Source organism: Podarcis liolepis (genome assembly GCF_965112155.1).
Source record: "Podarcis liolepis genome assembly, chromosome: 4".
NCBI classification, from domain to species: Eukaryota; Metazoa; Chordata; class Lepidosauria; order Squamata; family Lacertidae; genus Podarcis; species Podarcis liolepis.
In genome coordinates, this window is record NC_139558.1 from 89,012,268 (window position 1) to 89,022,728 (window position 10,461).

At 43.9% G+C, this 10,461-nt stretch overlaps 1 protein-coding gene across 1 annotated transcript in view; it reads left to right on the forward strand.

Annotated features, from left to right (window-relative positions):
- Positions 1-9,525, forward strand: part of SESN3 (sestrin 3) — a 67,158-nt gene extending 57,633 nt beyond the window's left edge. Inside the window, exon 10 of the mRNA XM_083499759.1 lies at positions 208-9,525. Coding sequence (XP_083355885.1) covers positions 208-294 — 87 coding nt within the window. The 3' untranslated portion in view covers positions 295-9,525. The remainder of the gene's footprint in view (positions 1-207) is intronic.
- Positions 9,526-10,461: the final 936 nt, after the last annotated feature.

The window sequence follows — 10,461 nt, forward strand, 5'->3', positions numbered from 1 at the left end:
TCTCTGCAATGGCTTGTTCACATGTGCAGGTCACTGCTGGATGCTGCAGTCTGACGAGTGGCAAACCCATTTATCACAATCTCAACTCGGGAATGATAAAGCTGAAAGAAATATAAATGCCCTTTGGTCGACCTCATGGTGAGCTACGGCATTTATGTATTTTTAGAAGATGCCATCATCATTTTTTTGTTTGAATCTTTCCTCCAGGTCCACGTGAACCTTCTCCTGATGGAAGCGCGCATGCAGGCGGAACTCCTTTACGCCCTCCGTGCCATTACGCGCCACTTGACCTGAACCGCCGTTGCAAGCGTGTGAAGAAAGCTTCCAAACAGATGTGCAGAAACACCTGCCTGTGGTTGTAGCATCAGGTTATTGGATTCTCTAGTGTCAAAAGCTGAAGCCGCCTTCCTCGCGGTGGTTAACGTGCAATGATCTATATATTTCCCCCCCCTGTTTTCTTGATGCTTAACATTACTAACGATAGCAAAAATAGCACTGAGGAACACTACTTCTTAAGTTGTTTCCAGTTGGAGTATTGGTCACAAACCCTAAAACGGTTTGTTATATTTGATTCTTTTGCTATTTCTTCTCACGCTCGGAAGAAAAACACTTGTTGGTGCATCTTCCGAGCTTCTGTTCCTACCCACTTTTTCCTGCAAATGGAATCCAGAGCGAAGGATTTTATTTTATTTTCTCCTTTTAGTTCTTTCTAGAATATTAATGCAGCTTTCCTGAATCCAGTATGTGCTGTGTTTAAACTGAAGTGCTCAACTGGCTTATTCTTAGAGATTTCCTAGAATTTTAGTACTTTGGCAGTAGTTTGGAGGCTGTGTGAAAGCTGATGCAACTATTGTCTGCCTTTTTTTTTTAATGTGAAAAGAACTGCTGCCAATCCTGCAGCGTGCTACTGAGACACAGCATTCAAATGCTTTTTTTTCTGAACGAAGAGGGTTTTCTACCATATCCATTTCAACTGTACATAATCAGTTCAGGGATTGCATTCTTCTGTGTTGCCTACAATTGCTCTTTCTGCTGACCCTAATGATGCTTGAATGGTACTTACTGCCCAGCCAGCAAGCCAGTTTAACTTGGGATATCTGAACTTGTAGAAGTTTGACTTTAAGAGTTTTTTTAAAAAAAGTTTTGAAATCCAGGTTCGTCCTTAACTGGTTCATTGATCTGGTGGTAATGTGATGCGTGCAGATCCAGCACACGCACGCACACATGCTGTCCGATCAAAGAAACAAAAGAGCAATCTGCAAGAGCACATTCTCTTAAAACTGTAAAGAGCTGCCTTGTGCTGAATCAGGCCACTGGTCTGACTGTTCTGGTCCTCCAAAGTTGAGGGGAGAAGTCTCTCCCAGCCCTCTTACCTGAGATGGTTTTAACTGGAGATGGCAGGGATTGAGCCCAGGACCTTTCGCATGCAGAGCATGTGTTAGTCGCTTAGCTAGATTTCCCCCTCCCCTGAAAGCTTTGCTTGTACGACACTGTCTTTTACTGAGTCAGACTTGTCTGTTCTGACCAGCAGTGATTCCTTGAGGTCTTGGGTCACAATCGTCCCTAACCTTTAACTCAAAGTGTCGGAGACCGCACCTGGGACCCTTCTACAAACAAAGAATGTGCTTTGCCCCTGAGTTGCAGTCTCGTTTTGCTCCACTGTCATCCCCCCCCCCACTTCTTAATTATATCAGTGTTCAGCTTAAGCTTTGGGGAAATCGATTCCCGTCAAATATTTTTCAGAACGCTCTGCAATATTTTCAAGCTAAGAATCATGTTTCTATACGTTGACGTGAGTGAACAAAGGAAGTGCAATATATAGCAGAAGAGCGAGCCTTTCCTTAACCAAGTCGCTGCTGAAATGTCCCGCTCAACATGACCGCGGTGGAAAATGGCTTCTCCTTCCCAAACTTGGGTAGTGTTTGCTGCAAACAATCGGCTCCTACTCGAGCACCAAAGCGTTGGTTTAATCGGATGTCCCCGAGCCCTTCTACACCTTCCTTTTAGCAGGGGAGACCCCATGCAAGCTCCATAGAAGTGAATGGAGGAGGTGCCAGAGGAGTGCCGGGCCGATTGGCTTGTGCCCATGGGCAGATGTCATTGTTGGGAAAGAGAATTGAGCAGCCAAGAGAGTCCTGCCCTTGCATTGCTTGACTACACTGATTCCTTATTCCCTTCAGGGCACAAATGTCTTGGTTTTTAGAGCTTTACCTTCTTGCATTAATGATCCAGTGAAGTGCCTAAAGAGAGGCCAGAAAGACAAGACATGATAGAGACTTTCACGTGACTGGCTTGCTTCAGGAAAAGCTAGTCTCAACTGAGTTCCCTTGAAATCAACACTGCTTAGGCCCAGCGGGGCTTGGAGACCACCCCTTTGTGTCCCACTGCCAGTTATCTGGGATCCAGGAAAGGAACCTTAATTTGCCCTCAAGCCTTTTGGGTAGTCGATAAAGCGATTTAAGCCCCAGTCTTTTCCTCTCTTTTGATTTTTACAAGACTCAGTTGTGACTAACTTTTGCTGAATTGAGATTGATGTCAGATTTTGTGTCCCCCTGAATATTTATTTTTACCTGCTTTTATACACATTGGAAATGAATGAGATGGACCTTCATTCCAGTAGGCTGTAGAAAGCAATATAGAATAAGCTTGTACATTGAAGACTTCTGCAGTGATTTCTTTCATGAGAGCAATTTTGGAAAAGTAAAAAAAGAGGGGGTAGAGGAACTAAAGTTTGGATGTGGTTATTTTGTTGGGTTTATTTTAAATTTTTTTAAAAAAATTACTTGATCTTTCTCTCTCTTAACGGCTGTGATGTTGTGTGATTGTCCTGCAACACACACACCCCTTGGCTGCTGAAAAAATTGTTTGTTGCTTTGAAGAGACGTAACCTTCTGCGCTTGGAATTGCCAGGGCTGTTTTGACATGGAAACTCTCCCAGACGATATTGACACTACAGATTCGTATTGGCTGCATGTGTTGCTCCTCCTAAAGAAGTCTGGGAATTGCAGTTTGGGAATAGTGCTGAGGGCTTTCTCTTAAAAGACACCCCCAAACACACACTTCCCAAACCAGTTCAGCTTCCCAGGAAACCGTTGAAACCTGTTGGAGTCAGTAGTGTGTCTATATGTCCTTGGAAGGAAATGCCTACAGTGATGACAAGTTACTGAATGAGCGATGCATTGCTGCTGAGGATGAATGGTAGCTCACTGCTCTGTCTGTGCATGTGAGAAACCGGGAGGGGTGTGTGTGTGTTTTAAAAAGCCGAATCAAAATCCAGCTAAAGTTAAGCGTTTTGAAGGATGGCGTTGGATTTAACAAGAGCATCCAGCCATTTGCACCTGCGGTCTGCAATGGGGATGGGTTGTGCAAACGCTGCCTGCAGCTTACCTTTATGGGTTGTGTTTGGCATGGCACCATTGCAGAAGCTGGAATTGCGCTGCCCTGACCCCTGTCCTGTCCAAAGCCAGGTTTATTTCAGTGGAAGAGTTTGAGGGCTCCGTTGGAGACTCCCTGGGACTTTTAAGACGCTTAACCCTGACTGGATTTGAACTGCAGCAAGGTGCTGACAGGTCTCCACCAAACACCTCCCTGGTGATTGTGGGAGGGGGAAGGAGCAACTTCTGCCAGGGGAACTTCTGCCCCTTTCTTTCTTTCTTTCGTTTACCCTTTGCTGTTGTTCCAGGCACTTGTTTGCATGTTGCAGAGAAAAGCCAGGCAGGGCGTGGATGCAGGGAAATCGGCTGGGGAAGGACTGAGCCCTCTGGCCCCACAGCTCTTCAGATATAACATCTGTCTTCACATTTAGAGGTAGAGACATAAACAGACTTTGTATGTAACTGTAAGAGCTTAAACGTTTTCTTCAGAGCAGTCGTGGCTTTTCTTCTTAACAGGGAGGCTGGTGTTCCAATTGCAGAAGCATTAGTGCCTTTTCTTCTAGATTTTTTTATTGTTCGAACTGAATAGTCATCTCAGTGAGAGGCAATTAGATTTTAAATCAATAAGACTGTTGGTTTCTTTCTCTCTCTCTCTCTCTCTCTCTCTCTCTCTCTCTCTCTCCCTTCTGTGAAATATATATAAAGTGAATCCATTAACAGGAGCGTAAACTTGATTTCACATGATTTCAGACCTACATGTGGTATCCAAGGTTGGGACCTGTTGTTTTGAAAACCAGTTTGTGTTTTTTCCTTAGAAATAGAATGGCAAACTTGAATGTTAACAAAATGTTTCAAGGTGATGATGTTTGATTCAGAGTAGACATTTTATGTGGTCATGATCTGGTGCATAGCTTTATATACTCAAATGTGATGGGGTTGTGTGTGTGTGTGTGTGTGTGTGTGTATGTGTGTGTATGTGTGTGTGTGTTTTTAAATGCTGACATTCAGAGTAGGCATCCAAGTGAATATGATTGTACTTCTTTGCTTGACGTATACCCCTTAAGCTCACAGATGTGCCAAATTAGAAAATGTGCAAAATCTATTTTTTTATAAAATAGCACATGTGAATGAATCGTCAAACTTCATGGATGTCAAAAATGTATATCATTCTTTTGCAGTGTAGGCATAGTTGGGGGTTTGTTTTTCGTTTTTGTTTTGCTTCTTCTAGTATGGCTTTGGATTATGTGTCAGCAACTGGCACCCTTGGGCCAAAATCTGCCCTAGTTGTCAACCAAGGGGCAAAAGAGTGTCATAAGCTGCAGCCATAGGTAGCAGCAGGACTTGGTGGCAAGGGAGTCCCCCAGCAGGCTCTGTGGATTATATGGCAGGATATAAATCCCCAAAGTGGGAGGTGGGACTCAGGCTGCCACTTAGTGCATAAAAAGGCCCCTCAAGTGCTTGTTTATTCCCTCTGCTATTTTTGTTGTGATTGCAAAAATAAAATATGGCTGCTTCAAGAACTTGTCAAGACCTCTCCCCACCCCTCCTTTTTTAGGTGGGGGGGAAACTGCATCAAATTTATTTGGGGTGGGAGACAGAAGGGCTCACAGGTGGAATTGCACATACTCGGTAGAGAGAGAGAAGTTTCAGACATGAGCCTGCAAGTGCAGATGCAGGAAATAGGTATGTGTGGGGAAACTCCAGATTCTAGCTCCAGTAAAGAAATAAACAAAAAATAAATAAATCAAGGCATATTGGTCAGGGGCAGGGGATCAGGTCATTACTGCCCAGCTCCAGGTTATGTTTACTCTGAAGCAAGTCCCACAGTGTTCAGATGCCCTAATCAATTCACAGAACTGACTTGTTTAAATAGTTTGGCGTTTGGTGTGCTTCTGATCTGCAGCAGCTGCCAGGCTCAAAAGCAAATGGACTGTTATGTGATTTGATGTTAACCAAACAGGTTTCTAGGTTCCCTGCGTATTCAGCCTCCCCTCTGCAAGCACAGGCACACATAGCATGGTTGCTACTTGAAATTTTGCCCAAGTCTGATTTGAGGGTCCGATCGGTCATTAGAACTGCTCCCCCATCCCACCTTTGTTTGCCCCACACAGGGGTACAGCTGTTCATCTGTGTCTTAATGTTGTTGGAAGGCGGTTGAATGATACCTTTCTTGGCTACTAGTGCCAATCCACTCTTTTCAACTGAGTCTGCTTCAATCGGTGCCACTGTGTGAATAGGATGCTGGACTAGATGGGCATTGGACTGGTGCATCAGGGCTCTTGGTACACTGCCCAGCTAGTGTGTGAAATCCCTTAAACCATGATGGGGTACACACTTAACACTCCCCTAACATTGAGGAAGGCGTGTACAAACCTCCTGGCCAGATTTTTCAAATGAGTATGGTACGTTGCATCGTCGTCGTCTTTGGCGATCGTTCACAGCCGATTAAGATTGCCTCGGGTATCATACTATTGGAAATTTGCTTGCTTAAACTGGCCTTCCAGAACTGGCCCATCTTAGTTAAGAGGGTGAAATTCAAACTAGCTTTGAACCTTCTTGCCCCTCAAAAAGAACCATTCAGGTTTTTTATATCCCTTGCTGACATTTTAAAAGAGTGCTTCTTTTTTTAGTAAGTGAAGGGTTCTTTGCACAAATAAAACAGAAAAGTGGGCCTGCATTATAAAAGGAGCATAGAGTCCCATCATACAAAGGCAGATTTCAACACAAACATTTGCTGAACGGCATGGACCATTTTTAATGGAGATTTCTGTCAGAATGCTGTTGCTTGAGTTGGGAAGTTGGATCTGCGGTATTTTGGGCTCTGCTTTCTACAGCGCCAAATAAATTTTAAAAGTTTCGCATTTCCCCCACAAACCTCTTCTAGATTTGTATGCTCTCAAGTCTATCCTTCGAAAGGTGGAACATGGTCAAAAGGTGCACATCTTATGAGACGGGAATAATAGAAATCAGAATTGGCATGTGAGGTTCCTGCACAACTGTAAGGATTTCCCACCTCTGTGGAGTGTACATTTTCCTCTGTAATTGGAGTGGCAGGACTAAATGAAGAGGGTGCCAGACTCCTGCCACAGATGTTTGTTACAAAGCAAGGAAAGCCACAAGTGGATGTGGGGGTTTTTTGTATGCTTGTTTTAGGCACAAGCTCCACAACCCTTAAGGCGCTTCCAGGCAGCCTGTTTGTTGAGCACTCATCCAGATTTGTCTGCAGAGAGATCAGATGATGTGTACTGTTTGTTGAGCCTTCATTCTGATTTCCAGAGTGAGGCCTTCATTTTCTTAAATAACAACCCTCTGTATAAATTTGGTCACAAATGGGGATCTTCAACCTGTGGGTCCCCAGATGTTGAACTACAACTCCCATCACCCCTAGCTAGCAAGACCAGAGCTCAGGGATGATGGGAGTTGTAGTCCAACAACATCTGGGGACCCAGAGGTTGAGAACCACTGTTCCAGAGGAAGGCATATGTACTTATCTAAAATCCTTTTTAGTTCTTGTATTCTGCTGTTATTCTGCTTTTTATTCTGCTCCCAGCAGCCCCCCATCCAAAGGAATGACCAGCTCCACATCTGCTTAGCTGCAGCAGTTCAGTAGCTTCCCATGGCCCAGGCAACATCCAGGAGCCCTTGCCTTTTAAATTATTGTGGACCTTGGGAAATAAATGAATAAAACTTGCAGAGGCAGTAGAAACCTCAGCTATATCAGTATTCTGCTCCATGCTATTTTGTCTCCCCTTCTTTCCCCTTAATTCTCGCTTCTGAGCTCACAGTAGAAAGGAGCTCCCTGTTTAAAGAGGTACACAATTTAACTGAGCGTACAGTAGGCTGAGATACCAAAGCTATGGGCTGAGCAGCCAACCATACAAGGGTAGGATCCAGCCCCCAAAGCACCTTTTTCTGCCCCCTCTCTCTTGGTAGCCCTATCAAATACATTCTGATCAATTTGGTGGTCAGATGTTTCTCCGTAGTTTCGCTTAGACGGCAGCGAAGCAATTGAATGTCCACCTAGCATTCTGCATAGATTCTCTTGGACTTGTTGCTTGCACATTCCATCTGCAGCCTGAATGACCATCTCGGCACACATGAGCCATTTTTAAATATTTTGTTCAGCTTGGTCATCCACGGGGTGGCAGTGGTACTGAGTGTTCTGGCTCCCAGTGAATGCCTGCAGACTATGGTGACCCATAAGCTGGCCACCCCCTGGTTTACATAATCCTTTAGTCCATGCATGGGGTTCTCTAGGGTAAAAACCAAAATGGTACCTGAACAAATGCAGGGTAGCCAAGCAAACTGACCTTTTTTTCTTTTCTTAGTTTGAAGTCCTATATGTAGCATGTTGTGAACGTCTTACCTGGTCTCTGCAAAATAATCAGTATTGATGTTGCTTTAATTCTTTCGGCTTCTTCTTTTTTTTTTACACCCCCACCCTCCTTTTAAACGTAGTGTCTTTCTAGAAGCTGTGATAGGCCTTTGTGGTCCTTGACTTTGTTACTGTAACTTCTTTTTTTTAATAAAAAAAAAAGTTTGTGAAATGTAGGGCTAACCCGAGTTGGATGGTCCAGTCCTCCAAGGTTGCCCATTTTCAGTTTGTTCGTTCTACATTATGGCTGTACGTAGAATAAGCTTATCAATGATGCAATTTAGGATTCGCACAGCTTTTTTCTTTTTTTAACGTCCACGTGTATGCATTTTGTACGTGTGTATTGCGGGAGTGGGGAGAGAAAGGTGATGTGTTTTATATAGGCTTAAGCTTTTTTGGTTTATTTCTTTTCCCTTTTGTAAAGTAACTGACTTGGTAAAATCCATAGCCGCTTAGGACTGTCCATGCTGAACAGACCTTGCTGTAGAGGCAAGATCACGTTCTTTGTAAGTTTCAAATAGTGACCACCACCACCACCCCATGCCTGGGGAAACGAGCTCATTTTGCACCACGCGAGGGGAAAGGTTGTTTCAAAACTAAGTGAGTACAGTGCTAGCTCTTGAGTGGATGTGTTAAGGGGGAATGCAAAAGTCTTAGTGAATGGAGGCGATGGCCTCCCATGATCACCCAGGAAGAACCACCATAAAGGTCTAGACAGGCCAAGAAGGCAGTCCTAACTAAGGCTGAACTCCATAAGAAGACGCCAGGCCCATTTCCCTTGCCATAAGGGATGCAGTTAGCCAAAGACTATCTAGGGAGGGAAAAGGAGTAGGTCAGAAACTCCAAGCAATGGACCCAACATGTTTGTGAGAGCTTTCCTTGTGCAGAGAAGCTGACTAAAACAAATACACTCTTTCCTTAAGAGTGTATGCAACTCATTCAGCTGATGGTTGCCTCGCCAAGCGGCTATTGGTTGCCTACCAATGGCTGTGCCATCTTGGCAACAAGGAGTTTAATGGCACTGAAGGGTGGTGGGTTGAGAAGAGGCTAACAGCTTATCTTTACTACAGCATATATGTCTAGGAGAACTCTTGTTATCTCAGGACAAGTGCAGGATAAAGCTCCTCTGGAGCAACAAAGCATTTCCTACACCCCAGAAATATTTAAGTCCAGGAATAGCTGGAGCACTTGGGTGAACCCTAGATGCTGCCCATCCTAAAAGCACCACACCCTCGGGGTGCAAAGTCATACGCAACATGGGAGTAATCCCCACTGAGCTCACTGGGGGCTTAGCTATGAGTAGACAGGTATAGAGTTGCACTGCACGTGTGTCTCTTGCTGCAGTTGTGTCAATTTAGGACTTCTTGCAAACAGAACCAAGAGTTCAGCTGGCATTTTCCTGACATCCGTGGTTATTGGACAAGCCTATCCAACTGGATCTGTTTGTGTGACTCTTTTTCTTTCTGTTAAGCTTTTAGTTAACGCAACTTGAATTGTATCTGAACAGATGCGGAAGGAACTTTTTAGCGAGCTGAGACAAAAAGAAAAAAAACACACCATATTTTTCAATAAAGGAATTTGTGTGTGCATATTATTAACCTGTTAACAGCAATTCATAAAATCTGCACTTTTTATGAGGTTTTGAAAAATTCTATTTATAGGTACGGAACAATGGGGTTTGTTTAAAAACTGTATAGCGTTTATACTTGCTGAAATTTCTTTCATTGTTATCGGTAGGAATTTTATTGGTTCAATAAAAACTGGCGAGAAACCCCAGCCCTGTAATGTGGCGTGCCTTTCTTTCTTCAGTTCAGTGGCTCTCTTGGAAGGTGCTTTTGAAATTAATTTTATATATGGATTTGAGAACCGTCGCGCTGGATCAGAACAAAGGTCCATATAGTCATGAGAACACGAGAAAAGCCTCGCAGGATCAGCCCTAAAGGCCCATCTAACACACCATCCTATTCTCGAAGTGGTCAACCAGATAGGAAGCCCGCAAGCAGGCCATGACTGCCAAAGAATTGCTCCCATGAATGGTTTATCAGAGGCATGCAGCCCCCCCAAAGTGAAAGTAGAACGTAGCCATCATGACTCGCAGCTACTGCTAGCCTTATCCCCCATGAATTTGTCTAGTCCTCTTTTAAAGCCATCCAAATTGGTGGCCATCATCACTACCTCTGGTCCGGAGCAAATTCCATAGGTTTTATTATGTACGGTGTGAAGTAGTACTTTCTTTTGTCCTGAATTTTCCAACATTCAGCTTCGATAGATGTTCACAGGTTCTAGCTTTAGGAGTGTGTCTAATTTTACATATAAACATTCAGTATTAAAATCCAGCTTTCCCGTCTCCAAGCAGGAAGCCAGTTGTGTGACATGAGAGGCTCACAGGCAAGGTGTGGTGCAAGAGAGCCATCTACCCTTCCCCCCAAAAAAAACATTTGTGAATTAAAGGTAAACTGCCTCTAATCATGGAGGTTTTGTGCGGCTTGTGCCATTAATAAGGCACATCTTCCATGGGTCTTATCGTTCTTTTAAAAGATTCTGGCCACCATCACGTATTGTGGTAACGAGTTTGTGTAAATCCCATGCACCTGCTGTGTAGAAGTACACCTTTTGTCCTCAAACTTATCTCCAGACAGCTTAATTAGAACGTAATTAAAATCTGTAGCTTTCCAGAATGATCTTCCTAATGTTTCAACTTCTTGCTGTTAC